The sequence below is a fragment of the Sceloporus undulatus genome, chromosome 5 (genome assembly GCF_019175285.1).
Source record: "Sceloporus undulatus isolate JIND9_A2432 ecotype Alabama chromosome 5, SceUnd_v1.1, whole genome shotgun sequence".
In the NCBI taxonomy this organism is placed as follows: Eukaryota; Metazoa; Chordata; class Lepidosauria; order Squamata; family Phrynosomatidae; genus Sceloporus; species Sceloporus undulatus.
This window is the reverse complement of record NC_056526.1, coordinates 147,707,476-147,732,873: the sequence shown is the minus strand read 5'-3', so window position 1 is coordinate 147,732,873 and position 25,398 is coordinate 147,707,476. Positions and strand designations below refer to the sequence as shown.

General features: G+C 38.2%; 2 protein-coding genes across 2 annotated transcripts in view; one reads left to right on the top strand and one right to left on the bottom strand.

The window, feature by feature from the left end:
* The first annotated feature begins 4,454 nt into the window (after positions 1-4,454).
* Positions 4,455-23,516, top strand: REELD1 (reeler domain containing 1). The gene is made up of 6 exons (XM_042467560.1): positions 4,455-4,659; positions 9,154-9,376; positions 13,029-13,201; positions 14,847-15,150; positions 17,262-17,325; positions 22,561-23,516. The coding sequence occupies exons 1-6, from the start codon at positions 4,455-4,457 to the stop codon at positions 23,200-23,202; spliced, it is 1,611 nt and encodes a 536-aa protein (XP_042323494.1). The 3' UTR covers positions 23,203-23,516.
* A 140-nt stretch (positions 23,517-23,656) lies between these two features.
* Positions 23,657-25,398, bottom strand: part of SLC10A7 (solute carrier family 10 member 7) — a 189,461-nt gene continuing 187,719 nt past the window's right edge. Inside the window, exon 8 of the mRNA XM_042467572.1 lies at positions 23,657-23,737. Within this exon, the coding sequence (XP_042323506.1) occupies positions 23,729-23,737 (9 nt within the window). The 3' untranslated portion in view covers positions 23,657-23,728. The remainder of the gene's footprint in view (positions 23,738-25,398) is intronic.

Genomic DNA, 25,398 nt, shown 5'->3' with positions numbered 1-25,398 from the left:
CTAATGAATTATTTACAAGAGCATCTTACTCCTTTTTCAGATATTTTAAGAGTACAATGTTATAGCAATACACCTGGCTATACTTCCCCTTACACTCGGTGGGACTCACTTCTGAGTAGATTTTTACTGCTAGAGAAACTAAAGTAAAGCAGAAGAGCACCATAACACAAAGTTTTACAATTTCAAAAATACTCAGTAAGAGGTATTTTGTCCATTGTGGTATTCTTGGAATCATTTACTACTCCTTTAGAAGCAGCACATACCTTTGTGTTATGCATGAATGAACATTTACAATTGTGTGAACATAACATTGTCCCATCATCCCAAAATTTTTAAAGTCTAATACATGTAGGGAACAATAACACTTGAAGAGAACAAATTAATAATTGTTAATTTATTAACATTAAATATTTCATATGTCTTTTCATGATACATTATATAGTATGTTTCAATAATTTTAACTTTTTGGCAAGGGCTTGACAGATGTCTATATAAATATAAATCACATGTTTGGTCTGCCTGTCTGTTTTTAAAAAGAAGAAAATGAATGTCCTTTTTAAAACAAGTCTAATATTTAACTAATTTTGAAAAAGGCATAGCTGGCAAGATTCATCCCTGCATCTCCTCAAATGGCTACTGGAGATAACTAATTTGTTCTGCTTTCCATTGTCTATAACTGTATATTAGTAAAATATTTCTCCTAAGTACAGTCCCTCCTTCGCTTCACAATATCTTAACCAAAGTTGTTTAATCCTGTCACAAATATAAAGAAGAGCTAGTTTCAAGAGCTATGACCCAGATACACACATGCACTGCATTGCATACATACCTCAAGATCACAGTTGGGGAGTCACGTTTCCAGCTGCATTGCAATGTGACTAATAGAAAAACACAGTGTCAGACATAATATGTAGTGTGACTGTGGCTAGCAACAGATGTGCTGCAAGAGACTGAAGTAGCTGTATATTTCACACCCTATTTGTGCACAGTTCCTGTTCAAGGAAAGCTAAAGTATCAGGGATACGAGTTTTTTTATCATTACAGTATCTGGTATTAAAAACTGGATGAAATAGACTTGGCATTCCTATCCATATACTGAGCAGCATATTCAATGTTTGCACTAAGTCTCTTTGTGCTCTGGATGTTCACTGTTTGCCTTAAGGCTCTTTGCATACTGAACTAGAGTGGGGGAAACTGACTCTAGGAAATGAACTCACCAAAATGATCTGCATTTTTAATACTCCCAAATAAAAAAATAAGGAGATAATTGAATCTGTATATGCTGCTGTTTTGTAATACACTTTAAATGTTCAAAGCACTGCCGTTCCTAGTTACAAAGATGCATCTTATTTCAATTAGGATTAGTCTACTGAAACAGATGCTTGGACCTTTTTAAAATTCTAAGTTACCAGTTAACATAGATGTAGCTTTAGCATTGCATCACCTGTCAGATGTCTAGAGGAACGTTAGCTCTATTCTTTCTTGTCAACCCCTAATAGTATTTCCCCTGAGCATTAATTCCAAAAGCAATAATTCTGTTTTTATTCACTTGAAGCATTACTAACCATAGAAAAGCATTTTTAAACCATTGTTAAATGTCTTCAAACTAGAATGTTAAAATTATGAATTGGCGGACCTGCTTCTTAAGTCCTCTGCTGGCTGAAGTATAGCGACTAGTACAGCAGGACACAGCCTTTTCTATGATGGCACCAAAGCCATGTAAGTATCTAGAGAAGACTGTCTTGTTCTTTCCTTACTGGCTTTTAAATGCTAGGTCAAGATGGTCTTTTTCCAGAGGACTTTTGAGTGTTTCACTAGGACTGCTTGTTTCTGTTGTTTTGTTCTTACTAACCAGTATCTTCACCCTGTTTTTAAAATGTGTTATTTTTACAAAGTATTCTTGTTAGCCACCTTGGTGATGCTTATTTGTGAGACAAATTGCAAATATTTCAATTAATATGTTATGAAACATAAACAGCTAAGAAAAATTGTTCTTAGACTTTGTTCTCATGGTTGATTTCTACTTTAGTGAGCTATATTTAGGAATGTGGTATAAAACCTTACCCACACTCCACTGCCCTGTTCAGAAAATTCAATTATTACTTGCAGCCTTTCCTCATGCTAAGAATGGGGTTTTGTGGTCATGACCTATCTTGTTGGCTAGACTCAATGACATCAGACCATATAGATATGACAGAGGACGGAGAAATGTAAAGTTGAGGTGGCAGCGGCCATTGCCCCTTGTATTGATGTCATGTTGAAGTCAAATATTTATGTTTTTCTAAACACATAGACTTTTATCTAGTTTCTTCTCTGCTCATGGATTATTTCTTTTTCTCTAATGATTCCCATAGAAACCAGAGGCATGAACTCATCCAGAAATCTCCCACTGTGTGCAAAGAAAACCATTCTGTCTTAATTCTAGATGTCATGGGAATCAGGAAAAAGACCTACCTGAGCTTTACAGGCAGAAACCTTGCATTCCTCTATTGCAATGTTATGGCTCCAATTCTGTGTTCACTTAAAGAAGCACCAGTAGGATTTCCTCCCATGTAAATGTATATAACATTGTAGCCCACTTTTTGATCTCGTTGTACAAACTTGTTGCTGTTGTGTGAAAGGATGAGTTTTTGTGTGAAGAAATCTTAACATGATTAAAACTGGATTTGAGCAGTGACAGAGTTCCTGTAGGTTTTAAGTATTAACGTAACAGCTGCTGTGCTTCCCATTAGTGGAAAAAGCAAAGGACTTTTTTTTCTTTCAAGGATGTTTGCTTGAAAAGCTGAAAGGGAAAGCTGCTGAGCATCTGAAGAAATATGTGTTCCAAGGTGAGTACTGTACCTGGAAATATAATGAAACTGAGGTGTCAGATAGCAGGAAGGGACTGTATAAGGTAATAATTATTTAATAAGGTATATTATTGAGAACTAGATGAGGTGGAAGAATGTAACCTAATACACTTCATATATTCAAATTTACAGAGCTTTATAAATAAAGGTTAATAATAATATATAAATAATTTTGGTATTTGTACATATTTCACTTCTTGGGGGAAATGACTGGCAGGAATAATAATGGAAGGTGCTGGTGACTCCATTGTTCAAACAAGAGCTTGGAAAAGTTACTTTTTGGGACTATGGGGCAAAACAGGCTGCCCCTCCTGAAGCTGGATTGGGGCTGTGGCAACCGCATACTGTGGCCAGGCAACTTGAAGCTGGCTTCTGGGTGTCTTGGGGCGTGCATTGTCTGTATGCAGGTCTGTTTCACCCCTACAGCCCTCAGAATCCCCAGGCAGCATAACCAAAGATCATGTTGACTAAAGGATTCTGAGGAATGTATTTAAAAAAATACATTCTGCTAATTTAGGGCCTTGGCTTTGGACAATGGGCTTTTATATTGCTTTAATTTTCTCTTTAATAGTAAATATCTGCAGGAATCATTTGAATTAAACATCAACCCTTGTCCATCTACTTTCTGCTTAAAGCTGAGAAGGGAGACCTCACTGTTTAGTGGCATTTGACCAAGCAGCTTTACAAGTACTAACAACATCAGTATCAGCAGGACTTCATTGGGTCCACAGCAGCATTCTTGTGTATGAATTTAAGGAGCTGTAAGATGGTATAATTCATGCTGCAAATGGCTGTGATTATCTAGAGTAGTGGTTCTCAACCTGTGGGTCATGACCCCTTTGGGGGTCGAATGACCTTTTCACAGGGGTCGCCTAAGACCATCAGAAAACACATATTTCCGATGGTCTTAGGAACCGAAGTATTGTTGGGGGTCACCACAACATGAGGAACTGTATTAAAGGGTCATGGCATTAGGAAGTTTGAGAACCACTGGTCTAAAGACATATGATGGAGTGGTGGCTGTAAAAGACTATGGTCATGGCTATCCTCCTATGGCAAACTGTAATTGTAAGGGGGACAAGGAGGAATAGCGTGAATACTGGAATAAGGAATATGTTTTCCTTACAAAGGACCTGTTAGCCATTGCAACATTTTCTGAGCTATGTACAAAAAACCAAAATTGCCCCTGTTCATCTCCTTATTTTAAACATTATCTGGAAAAGGTCCCTAGACAATACTGATGTTGCTCACTGCTGGGTTGCATTTTGCAGCACAGCTGTAGTGTCAGCAACGGCCTGATTGTTGTGAGCTAGAAGTGTATTGGCACAGCATTTTAGGTCACAGCCCTGCCAGGTTGGCTGGTTTAAAAAAATCCAGGATAAGTCAAAGCCTGCATTGTTCTCAAAATGTTTTATTTTATGGACAAACCAAGGCAGAGCTCCATGCCTACTTTTTTAGTAGTCCAAACTATTTGAAAACCATGGCTTCAACTAAATCTGGAATTCAAAAGTGTCACTGATGTCACTGATGTTATATTTTTACAGAGATTATTAGTGTACTTCCAGTCTAAATGTCTTTTTTCTCCTGCGACAGACAGAGGATGAGATGAAAGTCCAGGCACTTCTTCTTGTGTGGGCATTTACGATCCTGTGCTTGGTTTCATACACTGCAGGATTTTCCCATGGTGCCAGTCTTTCAGCATGTACAGACATGAGGCCCAAACATATCAGAGCTCACCTTCAGAATCCAAAAAATAACTATATTACCATCCATACCAATATGTCTTTTTTTCCAGGTGATAAAGTACCAGGTAAGAAATAACAGCCAATTGTTATATTTTTAGGGGAAAAAATCAGAAGGATGTATATATGTACTTTAAGACCTGTCTTCCCTAAAGCTATTGTATACAGTGCATCAAATTTGAAGTCGAAGGCTTTCCATAGTTTTTTGCGGGTTTTTTGAGCTGTGGCCATGTTTTAGAAGAGTTTCTTCCTGATGTTTCGCCAGCATCTGTGGCTGGCATCTTCAGAGAATGCTTGCCTGGAACGGAGTTGTGATATATATTGGGTGACCTGTGACACATGCAAATCACTCCTGCCTTTCTAGGTCACACAATATATATATACCCAACTCCTTTCCAGGCAAGCATTCTCTGAAGATGCCAGCCACAGATGCTGGTGAAACATCAGGAAGAAACTCTTCTAGAACATGGCCACATAGCCCAAAAAACCCACAAAAAACTACAGTGCATCAAATTCTTTCCAGTTTTTTTTTTAATGATCTTACTTTATCAGGAACACATTTCTCAGATGCTTTTGGCTGTGGAGAATAGCCTTTGTTTCTCAAAGTTTCCTTACTTTCTAAATGTTGGAGGACAAAATTAATGGAATTTACAGAAGAATTAAATCCAAAAAGAAAGAGAGAGAGAGAGTGAGAGAGAGAGAGAGAGGAAAAAGTAAAAGGCTGTTCCAGCAAGAGGAAATTTGTAATGCTAATTGAAATTGGTTGGGGTAATTCTTACAGGAAAGATGCCTTAAAATTCTGAGTTTTCAGGTTGTAAAAATGTGCTATTTATGATTGAGTGGACAATCTCTGAGGCCCCAGAGTTATGTCCTCCCTCAGACCTGGAATTTGTCCTGTCCCCCAATACATACATTGGGAAGAAAATTGGGAGGCCTAAATATAGTGAATTTTGCTCCCAGATGCCTCCAGTGGTATTGACTGTCCATATAAAATTTATTTCAGGCTCCCAGAAGCCTATGCTAGACCCGTATTTGGATTTCTTAAAAGCAGAAGTGAGCCGTGAGGAGTGGGGTTGGGGTCTTGAGGAGCTTGGGAGTTTCTCTGGGTGTCCTGCATTTTGCCTTCCCTGATTTAAAATACAATTTCCTCTATAAAATTCATGTGATAGTTAATCTTCCCTAGATTTCTCAGATACAGCTCCATACAGGGTTGTGGGTTTATGTGCTTTGAAATCGCCTGTCGACTTATGATGGCCCATGAATTTTATAGGGTTTTCTTAGGCAAGGAATACTCAAAGGTGGTTTCGTCAGTTCCTTCCTCTGAAATATAGCCTACAGCACCTGGTATTTATTGGCAGTCTCCCATCCAAGTTCTGATCGGGGTGACTCTGCTTAGCTTCCAAGATGAGAGAGGATCTGGTGCCCTTAGGGTATTTAGGCCAGTTTCATACAGGATTACATAAAGGTAATTGGCATCAGTCCATCTGCTGTGTGCGAGAAACCTTTATTTTACACAAAGCAATACTATATGCTAGCTAATTCCTCCTGTAACACACTTAAGACTGCATTTTATTTTCCATTTTTAGAGACTTTATAAGCAAATTTATAAGAAGCATAACTGTTAGCTTTATTGAATGGTTAGTTCCCTGGATGAACAAAGACTGGAAGGTACTAATACAAATGTTTTCTTTCTTTAAAGTTAGAAGCCAGGGCCCACAGTTTTTGATGAGGTGGCACAGTCAACTGTTTTCTCTTCTAACCAATGAGGCTTGAATTTCATGTTTCCTGCTCAACAAAAGCAGCAGGCCTAGTGACTCATTTCCTCTCCATGCTGGTAGGGAACACATGCAGGGGGAAACCGAATTATGTCTCTGCCTCCTTCTGATGGCCACATCTCACACAGGAAACCCAAATATAATGAGCCCTAGGCACGTATACTTTTCATGCAATCAGGGACTCCATTTGTGCAGCATTGCTGAACATATGGAGAACATCCATGTCATTTCCAGGTGTGCTGATCTATGGATGTAGGAAGCAGGTCCACTTTGCATGGAGACAGGCACAGTGAGTGCAAGTCTCACTTCCACCTCATTCACTATGCTTGTGGTGAAAAGAGTGGATGAGGGCCCTACACATGTTCCTTTTATAATGTATTATCTAGTTAGATTATTTTTTTCTTAAACAAGAATAGGAGCTGCAAATGGTGTGTGCCTGTGTGAGAGTATTTATGCAGCAATCTCTTCTTCAAGTCCCCAACACCAGCGCTGTGTAGGATTAGCCTGGCATGATCTTGAACTTGGTATTTTGCCACCCTGAGTTGCTTGTGGGATTTTTTTTTAAAGCACTAATCCTGTTGCAAAATATAGTAGAGGTGTTTCCTGCTATTCAGCAGAAATAAATGTTTATCTGCCACTGACTGTTCTGACAGTCATATTTGTAAGAACTACTTCAGCATGGGGCTGGGCATTCTGGGAGCTGTAACTTTTCTATGCTCTGAGTGTGAGGATAGCAGTCTTACCCTACTTTATAGCATGATAGTATGGATTACGGAGATGGTAAATGGGACGACCTCTCATTCTCAAGTACTTTTTGACATACTATAGGGAAAACATTGCCATTATCTTTAAATGTTACCAAGAGCTCTGCATTCTTTAAACTTCTTTTCAGACAAAGAGATAAATTATCTCCATGGGGCATGGAGCAGGCAGCCCCAGCGTATTTAGTTATTTCAAAAGGTTGACCCAGCCTACCCAGCTGTTACTGCCTTTGGATCCCAGTATGTAATTGTGAGGTGTTTGCCCCTTTATCCCACTACTCTCCCACCGGATGTGAATTTCTGAACATCCACTGCCACCAAACATGAGGACTTCCACAAATGTCACTACATTCGCTAAGAGTTAGGGCTCCCCCCCACACACACACACACTGCTGCATTTATAAAAGTTGAACATAACAAAAAAGAATATTCAATGTATTTAAAACGTGTCTCTCACACTCATCTCCTAGCTAATTCATAGCCTTAAGCCCCACTCATTAATTCTTTATCCTGACTAACTGACATTCTCAACCCTAATTCTCACCCATTCACCACACTACAGCTCTCTGTTTAACTATACTAGCTGTCATTTCCTAACCATATTCAAATCCTCACAGACATCACCAATCACCTCTCACTGCCAACATTCATTTTCTCACTTTCCTTCTGCCAGGTCCTTACCTTATTACCATACATAATGGATAATGCATAATACAACATGCTCCATAAAAAGTCCATGACATCACAGTAATCTTTGGCTCATCCTAGTTTGACTAAAATCAATAGAAGTAATGAGAAAAAATGACTATAGGTTGAGTATCCCTTATCCGAAATGTTTGGGACCAGTACAATTTTGGATATTTTTTTTTTATTTCTTGAATTTTGAAATGTTTGCATGTACATAATGAGATACTTTGGAGATGGGACCCAAGCCTATACACGAAGTTCATATATGTTTCATATACACCTTATACACATAGCCTGAAAGTAAATTTTATAAACAATATTTTTTAATAATTTTGTCCATCAAGCAAAGTTTGTGTACACTGAACCATCACAAAGCACTAATATGGATAATTATGGATTTTGGAGTATTTCAGATTTTGGGATTCCAGATAAGGGATACTCAACCGTTTTCTCCACTCTCTCTTCTAAAACTGTAGAAAAAGTTGCCTGTTTCATAAGTGCTGAATTATTTGATAACATGCTACATAAATACAAGATTTCTAGCATGATGCACAGTCTGTGGATGAGATCGTGGACTTGCATATATATTTTCAGTTTTTGTTTTGGGCTTTTGACCTATTGTACTAGTTGTGGATTGGTATTATTGGCCTCATATCATCTGTAGGGATTCCTTTCTCTTGAGTTAAAATTCTACACATAGCAAAGGTGTTTTGTATTAACAATATCTAACCCCATAGAATAAGTATCTTGTAAGAGGTAAAATGGGACTAGGACTCTCCATTAAGAACATTATAGATGGTGTTGATGCATATATTGAAGACTGATTGATTAGCTTTAACTTATATCCCACCTTTCTCCCAGTATGGGACCCAAGGCAGCTGACAATATAAGTTAAAGGCAAATACAGTTAAAACAATGGCTAACTACTGGAAATGGTGGACAAGTAAAAGAGAAAGAAAATATTGGCTAAAAATTAGGAGGAGGATAGCTCAAAACAGGTCCAGAATCCAAGGGCTTAAGAATCTTTTGATGATTCCCTTTCCCGTCATCTTAACTCAGGTTCTGCATAAAATGTTGACCAATGGCAATTGCATGTATTTAACAGGAGGGAATTCTGTGGCCCTCCAGGTGTTATTGAATTACAACTACCAGCTTTCTTTGTGAGTACAGCCAATGGTAAGACATGATGGGAACTGCAGTTCAACAATACCTGGAGGGCCACACAGTTCCTACCCCAGTATATAAATATATGAAAACCGTATCCCATGGCAGAATGTACATGCTTAGTTCCCAAATGCAAATGCTAAAATTTCTTTTGTGATTTCCTCTTTGTCTCCAGTCACAGTTAGGAGCACGCGTGATTTTATGGGCTTTATGCTTCAGGCTCGCAGAGTACTGAATGATCAAATTGCTGGCACTTTTGTGTACATTCCTCCTGGCTCCAAGTTGCTGACTTGTTTTGAAGATGGCGACACTGTCACTCATTCGGACAAGTCACTGAAAAGAAATTTATCGTTTGTGTGGAAAGCACCGAATCAGCCTATTGGAGATATCAGATTCTTGTAAGATGTTTTTGATTACTAATCATGTAATCAAATTTCCTTTGAAAGAAGTCTTTCAGAGGGGCAACCCATGGAAATTAATTAACTTTTTCTTTGTAGTATTCAGTTTGAAACAGGTTGTGAGTTTCTTTGACTTCTTAACACAGAAAACATAATTTGGAAATTTTTTCTTTGTACAGATTGGACACAGGCTTCAACATATTGATCTATTAGGGCTGCATCCTCACTGCAAAAAAAAAACTCCAACAATCCAGTTTGACACCACATTAACTGCGATGGCTCCGTGCTATGAAATTCTAGGAACTGTAATTGTAGCGCTAAAGATCTCTGACAAAGAAGGCTAAATGTCTCACAGTTCCCAGAATTCCATAGCATTTACAGTGGTGTCAAATGGGATCATTTCTGCAGTGCAGATGCAGTCTAGGAAACTTTCACATGTCTGAAATTAATTCCTAATTAGCAAGCTGTGGGCCTGTGTCATTGCAAATTATGGGTGAGATGCTTCTTAAAGTTCTGTCCAATTATTGTTCTGTTGTTCCAATAGCTCTTGGATTTTGCTTATCTTCCAGTATCAGTTCTTGATAGCTGATTATATGCATGTCCTGTCACATAGTAGTAGCTGTTGTTGTTGTTGATGGTGACGATGATGTACATTCCTCCCGGCTCCAAGCTGCTGACTTGTTTTGAAGATCTCAACACTGTCACCCATTTGGATAAGTCACTGAAAAGAAACTGATTATGAAATGTAGTCTTACAGCACCTTTGACACAAATTTATTTCAGCGTACGCTATCATGGACTATAGCCACACTCCAGGCTTAAAAGAGTCACCAGAATATGTTTATCTTTTCCTTTCCTTTTTATACAGAAATAGACTAACATACTTATTTGTTCGAAATAATAATAATAATAATAATAATAATAATAATAATAATAATTCCTCATTATTATTACGCCTGATTGATTTCCCTATGCAAAACAATTGAATTTGTTTTGTTTTTAAAATTTCCTGCAGGAACACAATTATTCAAAGAAAAAAAGAAAATGATGGGGAATTACACAATAGTGGGAAAGTTTGAATAAGTGATTAAAATCCCATGTGCTAGCAGTTGAATGAACTTTAAATAATAAATAAATCAGTCAAGTAAGGTGATGGAAATTTGTTTCCAGGAGCTATTTTACAGTGGCTAAACAGCACTCCCACAGTGTCCCATTTCAAATGCCCAAAGCCTGACATTTAATTATTTTATTTTATTTTTATTTTATTTCAGAACTGAAATCAAACTCCTGCAGACTAAAGTTTTGTTTGGGTGGGTTTTTGGTTCACTCAGGCAGAGTATGAAACTGTTATTGTAATGATTTATTTCAAACCTGTAAATTAAGTAAGCATTTGGGGAAAACAAACTGAGACGAAGCTTGGATTGTGGCATTGGTCCACTTGATAAAGTGGTACCTCAAAATCTGTGACAGCATTCTGTTTTGACTGTGTAAACATGGTAAGCTTTGGTCTTAAAAACACATCCTAAAACATTAAGCCTATGGAATACTAAGACTGCTTTTAGCAAGCAGCCTATGATACAATGCATTCGGCCTATATTGTAAGCCAAGTCGTGGCCTGTGGATCTCATGTCAGTGGGGCATTGAATTCACCCCAGATTTTGAATATGCTTGAAGGAGTGCCCAAATCTATTTGGAGGTATGGAGTTCATCACCTTAAATAGTGCCTTTAGATGTCAACTAAAACCTGGCATGGATTCACTGCTCCATTGACATAGAAGCCACCAGAAAGCACTGAGTAAGCTGGAGTTTTGAAAGAAACTAACAGGCTGTCATGAAACCTCCCCCTGAAGTTTTAGTTCAGTTTTTTCTTTGTTTCCTAGCATGTTAATCAAATGACATGAGTAGCTTTATTGTTTCAACGTAACTCTTCATGCAGTAGTTAAAAACACAGAAGCCATGCCAGAAGGGGGAAATGCCTATTGTTATCTCAGGAGGCAGAATTATAACAAGCTACTGTTCTACAAAGCAGCATTATCGATTTATATCTATCGCTGACAGAATGCTTCAATTGATGGTGCTGTGGCCAGTGAGAGAGGTTATTTCCATGTGTATTCATCTCCTTCCTGAATTGGTACTCCTTGTACTAAGTAGTCACCCCTGGTATATGGAATATTTTATAATCTTGGCCAAACTGTAAAGTATACACATGTAAGATACTACTATGGACATTCAGTGTCTTAAGTGGCCAGGGACAAGAATTTGGTTACTGTTACTTACATATTGTATATAATTAGATTTTAAAAAACACATTAGAGCCAGTGTGGAATAGGATTCGAGTTCTCACTCAGCCATGGAAACCTCTCCCTCAGCCTCAGAGAAAAGGAATGGCAAATGTCCTCTGAATAAATCTTGCCAAGAAAAAGTTTGCCATAAGTCAGAGTTGACCTGAAGGCACATAACAACAGCAATTGTTCTGTGTTCTGTATTTCTTGGAGAGTTGCCTAGGATGAGAACACACGCTTGGAAGTGATTGCCTTTTAAGAGCCGGTGTGGAGTAGTGGTTTGAATATTGGACTAGGACTCTGGGAGACAAGGGTTCTTCCCTGCTCAGCCATGGAAATCCACTGGCCTTAGGCAAGTCACATCCTCTGAGCCTCAGAGGAAGGCAAACGCAAACCCCCTCTGGACAAATCTTGCAAAGAAAAGCCTATGATAGGATTGGCTTAGGGTTGCCGTAAGCCAGCAACTACTGAAAAGAACAGGATAAATGCATGTTGTTTGGGGAAAGCACTGTCTAACACAGTGGTTCTTAACTTTGGGCATATCTTGCTGATACCTTTGAGAACATGATGAAATCTATGAATCACTTTGCACAGAAAAGTACCCAGGCAAATATACACACAAACTTTCTTATAGAATTTGTTTTATTGCATCAGAAGTGTATTTCCTTCATAGAGCCTAGATTTGAACAAAAGAATGACAATGAATACTTGAAAAGACTACGATTTCACTTTAAAATTCAGTGTGACAGAAAAAAATGTAACATGAAAAAAATAGGAAAAATTAAAGTTTTGTAGTCCATTCTCAGACTCTCAGAAATCTGTCCATGGATTCCCAAAGGGCCCATGGATGATGGGATAAAAACCTGGGATCTAACATAATGGTTAATTTTTTTAAAAAAAGAAGCCTTAAATAGTTGTACTTAAAGCCGGTCAGACAAATTACATTAAGTGTAAGCATATATACTTGTTCTCAATCACAAATTAGATACAGATTCTGTTTGCTTTTTGTTTTTAACCATGGCTTATAATCCTACCCAGAGCTTTTTAAATACAACTATTTTTGTCAAATGTAAAAAATTAATTTTTAAAAAGCTGATTAAATTTAAAGAGCACACTCTCCAAATTGTGTTTTGTTTAGCTCCAACTGTGACTTTACTTACATTTTTTTGCTAAGGCTTCTGCTGTTTATTGGTTGCAATTTCAAAATTTAAAAAAATGTTATGGGCTAATCCTTTAATGTCCTTTGCACTAATTCTGTTTGTAGATTTTTAAAAATTCCCTTTGATTTAACCAAATGTTCTGATGATTTATTAATGGTACAGAATGACTAAACCCTTGCTGCATATCCTTTTTTATTATTTTAAAAAATAGTTTATCAGTCGTCCAGTCGTACTTTGTTTACTGGGCACGGATTGAATCTTCCACTGTATCACAACAAACACAAAACAAAACTACTACTGGAAATAGGACAACCTCTACTGCTATAAAGTCTGTGTCTCCTCAAGAGCCTAGTGATCTAAAAGCACCATTTACTGCAGTCAAAGGTAGGGCTCCTTCCTAAACCTATTTGTCCCCATCAGATGTGTATATAATAGAACCTGGAAAACTTGCTTTGATGGACTACACTTTTCAGAGTCTCATGGCCAGTCTTTCTCTTGTAAATGATAATTCAGCAGGGTCAAATCCTAAATCCATGCCTGAACTCTGATAGAAGAGAGTTAGATAACCATCCAAAAACAAGTGACCATGCTGGCAGCGGGATTCTGGAAGATGTGATCCAAAAAGTAATTTTCCCAAGCTCTGACTTAAATTAGCTGCAAGACTTCCACATTAGTCCCTAGTAAATATACTTGATACTGCTGCCTTAGGATTCCATTCACACTCTATTTTAGAGTGAAAGATTGTAACATTACTAGATCATGCCCTTTGTTTTTACTCATTAATTTTGGGTAGCTTGCAGCTTTGCCTTAGATCACCTACTCTTGAGACACATATGCTTGAAACAACTTCTGGACTTGTCAGATGTCCTTATGGATGAAATTTATATGAGTCTTCTTCCAGCTGTATGGGCAGAATCGGGGAAATAGAAATGCTTTCTTTCTTGTAGCGCTGAATTAGTTCTGATCTGATGTTCTTATGGTACCTGCCAGCTCTTACTTCTCTGCTACAGGTGCAGAGAAGATACTGGTGAATCAGGTGCAGCAACACAAGTTCTAAACTAGTTGCTGGACCCAGTAATAGGCTAGATGGGGACCAAAACATTTTGACTGAATCCTGGCTAGTGTTGTGAGCAAAACTACACAAATTCCTCTTTAGAACAAGATGTGAGTGAAGTATATGCTATATTTTATAAATGAATTGTACTCCTAGATTTTTCCCTGAAATGTAATTTAACAAATTGGAGGGGAGAGTGTTTGGTTGCTGCTATGGCTACCATAAATTTGGTCATATGACAGAGGTAAATAGGATGGAGTCAAGACATGCTAGTCTATTTCCTGATACTAGAAGCTGCCTGCCCCTACTTTAAATAAATATCTGAACCAAGTTTTCACTGTTTCATTGGCAACCAATCTGTTTACCTTTGAAGGTTACAGTATGGAGTGGTCCCATGTCAATGAGAGAGTATGGTTTGTTTGTTTTTGTAGAAGGCTGAAGGATTTCAACATTTCCTGGTAGACCTGGGAAGGACTTCTGACTGAAGTTCTGCAGAGTTACTGCCCATCAGGGAGATTAGCTGTCCTCTAGATTTGTTTGGACTAACACATTAGCCCTAGTCAACATGAAGATGTTGAGCGTTGTAGTCCAACAAATCTGAAAGATTCCAGGTTGAGGAAGGCTGATGTTAGACAGTACTGATCCAGATGGACAAGTCTGCTGATGGTATAAGACTTGATGCCATACTCCTAAAATGTAACTTGGTCCAATGAAATGTGGAATCAAATTCCTTAAAGCGATGGCATGATTTGAATATTATTATGGTCTTCCTCTGGTTGCGAGCTTCTGTAGAGACATTGGCTGACTTAGGACTTTATATTTTTGTCTGATCCAGTAAGCCCATTTATATATACTCCTAATACATACAATAATGATTTGCACAATACAGTACAAGTTTTATGTAAAATATACATGTTTAGTGTTTTTAAATATACCCCGGTGTCAGGCTTTTAACATTTGTTTTTTCTCTTCTAGAAAGTGTTATACTTGACACTCAGTTGTCAACATTTATACCTAGCAGCCCCATTTGGATTGCAGCAACATTGATTTTGGATTCAGCTTACAACAGACGACAAGTCTCTGAGCCCTCTGACAATGAAAAGTTTCTATCCGAGTTCCTTGCAGACCCAGCCACTTCAGAAGCTATCAGTCACAGTGGAGAAAGACAGACTAATGGAAGTGGCACAGATGGTGATCTCATGCTGGAGTCATCACTTCAGTTCCAGGATCTTAGCTTCATTGCACAAGATTATTCCTCCAGCCACAGCTCATATAATGGGTACTGAGTTGGCATGGAATGTCATGTTGTACATACAGTACTTTCACAAAGATTTAGGAATATTGGATTTGCCAAACATGACAGGGTCCTATGGGAGTCCATGTGCTATATCCTGAGGTTTCTCTCTTATACCTGTTTATGTTTTAAGTGTATAAATATTTCATGTGTATCATACTATACATGTATACCCATGGAACTCAGTTGGGATTTGAGTAGATGTATAGGGATGTGTTGTCAGTTTTAATATCAGATTAGTTGTAGCACAGCACTTTCAAATATCTAGGATACTGTTCAAGCATAGGGCTATTGGCAAAAGTAGGGGTGGAAATTATGTGGCCCTCCAGTTCTTGGACTACAAGTCCCAGCAACCCTAGCAAGTGATGAATAATGCTGGGTGCTGCAATAAAACAATCTTAAGAATTCCATTACTCCAGTTTCTATGCTAAACACAAAATCAATGCCACCTCAAAGTTACCTGAAATGGCTTCTGTTTGACAGCAAAATAGCAGATCCCTGAACAAGTCAGCCATGTGCTTTATCTTCATATGATTCTGAGACATTCCTGTGAATAGCTGGTGCCTTCAGAACTCATTACATCCAGTTAATTTGAAATGGCTACCATGAGGTGGCAATTGCATCTGATGCTGAAGGTGGCAATGTCTTTTTAAATTTGAGATTGGGGCTGGAGAAAAAAAGACCAAACACCCCTTCCAACATCTCCTATACCTGGTAGTCAATTTTTTAAAAGCAAGACTGGGATTGCTAATTACATAATTAGCATTGTGTATAATTAGGCCCAAAACAAGAAGTGCCTGTGGCTTGTGAAAGTACTCTTCAGATAGCTAATAGTCTCATTACGATCCCTGCATTTGACATAAAATCATGTTTTGCTTAGGTGTTCTGAAAAGCTACTTGCTGAGTAGCAGTGTTCTTTGGGAATGATAAAAATCTCCTTTTTAAAATGTTGTGAATACATTATATTTATAAAGATGTGTGGGTGAGCTGTGAAGGCCTCGTTCACTCACTGATTCATGAAGGTGTCAAAATTGTGACTGAAAGAACTGAAGGTTAGTACTAAGAGACATCTTGATTACTGCAAAAATCTGTGCATCTGTCCTCAAAGTGGTTTGAAATTCTCAGATAACTCCTGATAATTAAGGAAATTGTACATCACTCATAACCTCAAATTTAGAACAAACGTAGCCAAGATATCTTATCAAAAGAAAAGAAGGTTATCTGTCCATCTCAAAATATAACAATGAGGCATTAAAAGGGCATTGCCTTCCAATATTTAAGGTATTTTCACATTATTCTGATTTTAAAATCAGATTTTAATGTTTTTTAAAAATTCTGTATTAGCATACTTAGGACTGGCCTTAGACGTTTTGCTGCCTGAAGCAGAGTAGCAAATAAGGCTGCCACATATTCAGTTGAAGATGCATTATACCCAAATCCAGTCAAATTACTCTGGCACATGAGACAGAAAATCCCACAAGTACATCTCCCTTCTCCCTAACAATAAAATAGTTTATCCACAGATTATTTTTAATTATTTTTTAAATTATTTTATTTTCTTATATCCTGCCTTTCTCCCAATATAGGGACTCAAGGTCATGCACAGCAAATTTAAAGCAAAACAATTTAAAACAATACAAAAGCATTAAAAGATATAAATATAACAATTTAAAAACAATTAAACAATTTTCAAAGTTAAAACAATTATGCATTGAATTTTAAAATGTATTAAAAACTCTAAACAAAGATTAAGTAACAAATGTGTTTTCTTTTTATGACACTCAAAATCTTCTCCTGGATTCAGCTGCCTCACTCTTCCTAATGGTAAATTTGGCCCTACACATAGCTCACGATTACTAGAAAAGGCTGAAAGAGTAGCATACAGTATTTACAATTGTCATAATGCAGAGAACAAGTGTACAAATGCACATTTTGGACTGTCTTGCAGTGGGAACTTTCCTCCTACATTCACTTGTGATGGAACTTGAGTAAACCTTGTAGAAATTTCCAGTGGCAGCTAGGAATGGCTATGCTGAATTCAAAATGAATGTATTTTTATGGCAAAGAGTTAACTTACATTTTTCTCAACATTTTAGGACAGAAAATATTTCAGCTGTTTCCACGTCACTACTGTGCTTGACATGTAAGGAAGGCATGGAGGTAAGCAATAGAGGAGCACGTTTGTTTTGTTTTACAACATAAAAGTAACTTCTCTGGAATGCCATCATGCATTTTAGATCATGCTAGATGCCTAATATGATAAAGATAAAAAATATTTACGGTATTTGAAGTGATACCATGCTTTAGCATCATCACATTTAGCACATTTTAAAGTGCAATAAGAATAGCTACAGTGACCCAATACATAGGATCATTTGACACTATACTGTATAATTATAGCACCATGATTCTACTTTAACTGCCTGGGTTTGTTTGTTGTTTCACACTATATAATTATAGCACTATGATTCCACTTTAACTGCCAGGGTTTGTTGTTTGGTGAAACATTAACACATTTGGGATGTGGAGCTAGAGAAGAGTTCTGAGCTTACTGTGGACTGCTGAAAAACAAACAAACCAATAAATGGGCCCTAGAGCAAATCAGGCCTAGAAGCAAAGATGACTAAACTGCAGTTGTTGTACTTTGATCATATTGTGAGAAGAAAGGGCTCACTACAGAAGATAATAATGCTTGGCAAAGTTGAGATCAATAGGAAAAGAGAAAGCCTGCATACCAGATTGATAGACTGAATCAGAGAAGCCATAGCCATGAATTTATGAGGGATGAGCAGGGCAGTTGAGGATAGGGTTACTTGGAGGTCTCTTATTATTGGATCACCATGGTCAGAGTCAGCATGAAGGCAGTGAACAACAACGACAAGGCACTAGAGCTCCTTGGATGAGAATTCTAAACCTGCCCAAAACTGCAAATCCTAGGATTCCTTAGGATGGAACCAAGGCAATTAAAATGGTACCATAGTGCTATAATTGTATAGCGTGAAAGGACCATAGGTAAACTGCACATATAACATCATATAGCTATAAATACATCCTCGTATCAAGATCAAATTCCAGTGACCTATAAGCTGTTTTACTGCTTATTATTAGAGTAATGACTGGTAATGACTAGCTCTGTAAGAGAGTAATGAAAGAATCACAAGTAACCACTGCAATACAAATGTCACTGAACTAATTGAACTATAACAATGCAATGGTGTGGGCTTTAAAACAATATAGAACTTCATTTTCTTCTCTTGCCGATTGGGAGGCATACACAGACTTGGCCTCAAATTTCAGACATGCTGGATGGTCTATGTAGGGAATATACAGCTTTTTATGTGGAACATTTGGTTAAAGCAGGAATGGGCAACCGTGCGGGCCACAAGGACTGCCCAAAATTTATAAAGGAGACAACCTTTGATATGGATGGAAGTCCACTACAGTTTTTGAAAAATCAATTATTTTTATGTTAACTGTAGGAGGGGGCTGCAATCTATTTAAAAGGTGCATTGCTGCTCTTGAAGTTCCCAAGAGAGTGGGCTATACTTTTCCCAGCCTTGGTTTAAATGAATGTTATGGCTGTTGGCCCCAGGATAGAAATCTTTTGCGTTAAAGAGAATTCATGCTTCTACTTGATGAAAACACAATTCTTTGCTACTTGAAAATTTGACCCCCCTCAGGCCAACCAAGCATATTATTTTAGTTTGTTTTGTTATATCCTTTTGGGAACCTGTTGGATATATTTTGACACATGTAGACTGCACCCAAGTTAATTTAATATCTCTTGGAAAGCATGGCATGCAAAAAATTGCTGTGTTTAATTAGCTACAACCTGGCTAGCTTTAAAATTAGTTAGACTCTGAAGCAAAGAATTCTCTCCCCATTATAGTGGCTTTCAAACATAGTGACAGATCAGAAAGAAGCATATATGTTGACTTTCTCCTTCTAAAATTTCTGAATGCCGTGCAGTGGTGTAAATCATGGAGCTTTGAAGATAATGCTGGACTGCAACTCCGAGCATTTCTCACTACTGGCTGTGTTCAAAAAGGGTGGCTGGGATTTGCTGTTCTGCACCACCTGGAAGGCAAAATGAGTCCCACTCATAATACAGAGTAAAGCTAAAACACTGAAGTGATCTCAAGAAAACTTCACTGAGCTCTGAGCAAAGCTATGTAGGCACAGAACTGTAGCATTCTTGATGGTCGGTTGGATAGGTAGAAGGCAAGCTAATCCACACTTGATTTTCAAATAGTGATTTTGAGGCCAGTCATTTTATATGTGCCTTTTTCAGTATCTTGAGGCATGAGTACTGTTCTCACTTACTGCAGTTAGAGGGCAGTAGATGCTCTGAAATTCTAGTTAAAACTAAAGTGAATCTTTGCATTGAGTTTGTGGTACTTTATTATGAAGAGACTTAAAAGTTTGTTGGCATTTGATTTTCCAGAGGTATTTTATAGAAAAGAGAATGTTGTTTAGTATTTTTATAACAGTGCTATCCCAAGATATATTTTCCATATATACATGCAGACTGGATTGTTAACTAGACCATACTTCATTACAGGTACTAGTGATGACATATCTGAGTGCAGATTATTGGGATTACTGCTGCCTTTGAGCATTGCTACTTGGAGCACTTGTCCCATCTACCTAATAGTAGGACCAGAGCCCATTATAAACCTTTGACAGTCCAATTGGTGCTGAAACCATTGGTTTCTTTTGAATGCCAAGTCAAAACATGGGATCTAATTTATTTTTCAGATATACAGTAGTAGTAGTAGTAGTAGTAGTAATAATAATAATAATAATAATAGGATTTATTTATATGCCGCCCAATCACTGGGAATCCGGGCGGCTTACAACAGAGGAGATAATAGATGGTTTCCTGCCCTCAGGCTTACAATCTAAAAAAACATGACACAAAAAGGAGAAGGGAATGGTGAGGAGGAGAGGGGATCAGGTCCAGCATTTGTCTCTCCCTCTGAGGCCTGGACCAAGGCAGATGGACTGGAGGGAGGGCTCTGTTTCTTAATCGAGGCCGATTTCATCTCTTTTAACATTTTATGGGGTTTTAACCTCCTAATTGTTACTTTAATATGTTTTATTCTGTTTAATTTATTTTAATTTATTTTATTGTTAAAATCTAGAACTGTTTCATGTTTATATACATTTTTATATACCCTAAGGTGAATCTATCACAGAGTTTTCTTGGAATGAGAGACAGTGACTCACCCAAAGTTACTCGGTGGGTTTCCATGAACTCATCATTGATGGTGGAAAAATTTAAATAGTCAAAGAATTCCCATACTTTGGTTCAAATATTGATCAGAAAGAGACTACAGCCAAGAAATCAGAAGAAAACTAGCACTGGAAGGATCTGTTATGAAAGAACTGGACAAGTTCATAAAATGTAAAGACATAACTGAACACTAAAGTGACAGTCATCCAAGCCATTGCATTCCCCATCATCATGTACAGATGCAAGAGACAGACAGTACCAAAAAAAAAGCCGAACAAAAGAAAATCAATTCATTTGAGATGTGCTGGAGAAGAGCACTGAAAATACCATGGACAGCCAAGAAGTCAAACAAATGGGTTTAATAACAGATCAAGCCTAAACTCTCTCTGGAAGCAAAGATGATTAAATCAAGGTTGTATTTTGACCACATCATGAGGAAAAATGACTCATTAGAAAAGACAATAAAAGGTGGAAGGCAGCAGAAAGAGAGGAAGACTGCATGCTAGGGGGATGGACTCAATGAGAGAGGGCATGAGCCTGAGCCTACAAGCCCAGAGCAGAGAAGAGGAGGACAGGGGCTCTTGGAGATGTCTCATCCACAGGGTTGCCATGAGTTGAGGTTGATGCAATGGCAGCTAACAGCAACAATGTACTGTAGTTATTACATGCCTAGAATTTAGATGTTGCATATTTATAACTTCAACATTGCATATCTTAATGCAAATGGATCTATAACCTGGTGAAATAGTATTCTTTCCCAGATACTATAGGACTATTGCAATTGCTGTGTGGAGGATGACTGTATGAGGGCTAAAGACATTTATTGGATGCTGCCAATTACATGAATTAGTTTCCCTCTCGCATACTAGTGTTATTTTATATTCTCAACGTCAACCTAGAGTCAACATAAGTGATAAATCACAGCATGCTGTCCACAGTAGCATGCCCTTCCATTTTATGATATGTTACTGCTGAATTTTGAATGACAGTGGGAGTTTGAAAGACAAAGCCAATTAGAAATAATATGAAAATCCTTTCTAGGTATGAATCTGGAATGGCTGACTCAACAAAGAAACTCATTGGCTGGCCAGTACTTACCTGGTGAATTTCTTGCCTGAGCAAGGACTAGAACTGGGTTCATCCAGCCTCACCAGTTAACCAATACACTACATTGGATTTTTAATTTCCTTTCTCATAACTCACAATGGTAGGGAAGGCTCTTCACAGAACTAAACTAGAGAGTCTTGTGTCAGGGTAGCTATGTTGACTATATAACAAGAAACAACAAATCCATTCTGTACCTTTACTGGGCCAACCAAAATGTACAAAATACGTCAGGCTAGCTTTCAAAACTTTACTGGTTTTCTCATTAGGCCAAAGATAGATGATAAAAAGCATGCGGAGATCCAGCATAGTGTAGTGATTTGAGCATTGCACGATGCCTCTAGAGACCAGGATTTGAATCCTGGCTCAGCCATGGAAACCTACTGAGTGACCTTGGGCAAGTCACACTCTCTCAGTCTCAGAGGCAGACAAAGGCAACCCCCTTCTGAACAAGTCATAGGGACATGTAAGTCAGAAACTACTTGAAGGCACATAACAACAACGAATGGGGGGGGGGGAGATTGTGAAGTAATTGTGGACATGGTGTTTACATTTTGGGTGTGATGGTATAAGATGTGTGTGTAGGTTTTTATTGCATGAATTTGAAGAAGTCAAGATAAACTGAATTCTTCTGTGACATCCCTTCCCGTGTACTGTAATACTTGGCTAGGAAGGCAATAGATATGGGGACGTAGCATTACCTTTCCATTATTCCTGTGAGTTAATGACAATTCCAGGTGCTGATCTCTGGTTACTTGGCTGGTGTCACAAGAAAATTAGTTCTCCTATGCTTTTTCCTCCATAGCATTCAGTATTGTTCTGTGAGTTCACTTTCAGTAGCTCTCAAGGAGTGGTATGCAGTTGTGATGAAAAATAATTGCTTCATGGAAATAATAAATTCCAGCTGGCTAGTGATTATCTTCCATGGATGATGAAGTGTTCCATACCCACTACTGAGAATAGATTTGGCCTAGTGATGTCCAACTAAAAGACACCTGTAAATCTCATGCAAGATATGGCTTCTGTTCTCAATATGCATTTTTCCTTTTGTTTAGAAGGTGCCTCCTGGAAGATCTGAGGAAAGTATAAGCAAGTCTACTCCACCCATTACAGCTTCAGTGTTGATCCAGCTTTGGGATTCTGCATTGCTGTCAGACATGGAGAAAACACCAAAGGATTTATCTAGTGAAGAGGATGCAGATGTCTACCAAACCTTGTCAGCTGCTTTGATGCAGGTGGCAGAGAAGCAGCCAACGACTCCAAAAGCATCAGCAAAATTCCTACCTCAGGCAGAAGTTACAACATCTGGGCAGGAGAAAAGGGGCAAAAAGGGTATTTCTGGGAACAGGCTCCTGAAGGTAACAAAAATTCCTGAAGCCGCTGTTTCAGGAGAAGGAAGAGGAGGAGGAGGACCAAACAAAAAGTCACAGCTTGTTGCAGCTCAACTTGGTGTTCTCCTTGGATGTTCAGCTGTCTTTGGTATGGTAGTGGCTATCACTTTACGCTGCCTCCATTCCCAGTATTGTCACAAGCGAACTGAAGTCTCATTTAGTGAACCAGACAGCAATGTCATTGCACTCCAAGAGAGTGGGGAGATGATGCATTTCAGAAAGATACGAGAAAACAGCTTTGTCTTGGTACAGGCTGAGTACAACTGGATCAGCCCGTCAGGCAGTGGGAAAAAAGCTGTTATTTAGTTTCTAAAGTATTTGTCAGCTTTCCCCTCCCCGCCTCTTATAGGTCAGATTGCTTCATCTGTGATAGAAATTAATAAGAACACAGGAGACAGAATAGTTGCATATAACCATCTGAACAAATATACTCAATGTATACATGTTTTGGGTGCAGTACAGATACATCTTAACTACTCTACAGATGTTTTGAAATGTAGATGTTCTTAGTTTCAGATATCATGAAAATATGAATAGACATTTTGTTCAATGTGTTACACTTAGTGCAATTAATATTGCATACCTGCTCATTAAATGGGGTTGTTGTAGCCATTACACTTCCTTTGTTGCCTTAAGGTACCATCAGAAATAGAATTCCTTCTTCTGCAATTGTGTGTCATCTCCTATTTAGTCTCAGCAAAACAAAGTTTCTGCTTCTCTTGTTCTTCTTTTCAGCTGAACAAAATCCTCCACCCAACTTCTCACTTAGGTCACAAAGCCTTAGGTTTGGTGTGTGATATTTCTCATATCGGTCAAATGTTTGCCACTTGAGCTAACTTTCCTGTTTGAAAAACAGAATAGAACAACACTAGCAAGTTAAGAAAAATTGATCCATAGGATTCAAACACTGGCTGACTGTATTGTGATTTGATCTGGAGGAAGGTAACAAAGACACAGCAAATGCCACCTTTTGGGAGAGGAACATGGTTCCTCATCAGGTGTAAATGGAGAGAAAGCTTCTCTAGCCATTTGCACCTTGGTAAGTTGGCTTGTTTAAGACTGACAGCTGGTATTTGTTTTGTTTTCTACTTTGGGTTACTTCGATAAAGCTATTGGAAGAAAAAAATGTTTATTGAAAAGCAGAAAGACCTACTGTCAGTTCAGGAAAGGCCAGCAATGGTCCTGTCACAACTTTTGAAGCATTTTAGCACTCTGCAATGTCACAAAGAAACTTTCTTCTTCTGGCACAAGTTGATGCCATGTTAAAGGAAGCCAGTTCAATGGCTTCATCCAGGTTAGGTCATGGCAGGTTATTTACCTTTCTGCATTGAATAAACACCATATACGCTATCAGCAAACATGCTTATCTGTGTTCTGGTCCTGATGTTGCCAAAATAGCCCTGTCAACACTCAAACAGGGAAGTGACCACAGATTTGGGGGATTTAAGGGAATAAGAGAACCCTAAAGTGACAGAGGTGAGGTGAGGGGAAACAGTCTGTGTTAGACCATCATTATGGCTTATCTCATTTGTGTTCCCTTTTAAAAACATTGAAGACTTGGGTCTCTGGAACTTCTTGCCACAATTTTTTCCCCCCAATTATAAAACCTTTAACTATTGTCACCAGAAGTCAACTCTCTGCACCTTTTAGAAATACAGGAGCCTGGTTTCTATAGCATAGGACCGACACTATCACTACAGCCAAGATATACAAAACTAAGAGGTCAATTAAAGTAATTACTTGCACAAGGGAATAAAATGTTACTTTTGAACATTTTGAGATTGATTACATTTATTTAGATTAAATCTTTCTGGTTACCATTCCTAACAAGTCAGAAAGACTTCCCTGTCACATAAGCCCTCAGTAGCTTTCGACTTAGATCATCTTTTCATAGAATCATAAAAGGGAATACACATCTGAATCTCCATCTGGATGCTCCATCCATTTCTTCCTGTTGTCTCTGGCTTCTATGAAAGTTCTGTTCCCAGATTAGGACTTCTTATTGAAGCCCTCTTTGGCCAGATTAGTGCTTGAAACCTTCTGGATTTGGCAGTCTGCTTGAACACAATTTCAAAGCATGACTTTCTCCTCAACTCCCCACTCTACCTTAGCAACTGGCCTCAGTCTTCAGAGCTTAGTTTCTCTGAGGCAGTGCTTTCTCCTTCCAGCTCTGAGCATCCCTTCCTTGGCCAATCACTATTAGTTCTCAGCAGCTGTCCTTGAAACATTTCTAATGGACTCCCACCTCTCCTGAAAATCTTCTACCCCAAACCTCTTACCAGCCATGTTACTTTAAAACTTCTAACTGCTAATCACTTTTATTGACACCTCACTAATCAAATGAAAGGTGGTTTCCAGACTGATTATGTTCAACTTTGTCATGATAGCTCCATTCATATCAACTGTAGCCAAGGCAGCTACAGTAGACTTCAGTTAGGCAAGTCCAGTGTGGCAAAGACAGGCTTTTGGATTACCCCATTCTATTATAAAATCAGTTGGGGA

Coding starts and splice junctions, on each gene's coding strand:
- REELD1 (XM_042467560.1), top strand. CDS start 4,455: ATGAAAGTCCAGGCACTTCTTCTTGTGTGGGCATTTACGATCCTGTGC. Junction 13,202..14,846: donor ACCATTTACTGCAGTCAAAG/GTAGGGCTCCTT, acceptor TTTCTCTTCTAG/AAAGTGTTATACTTGACACT. Junction 15,151..17,261: donor AGCCACAGCTCATATAATGG/GTACTGAGTTGG, acceptor TCAACATTTTAG/GACAGAAAATATTTCAGCTG.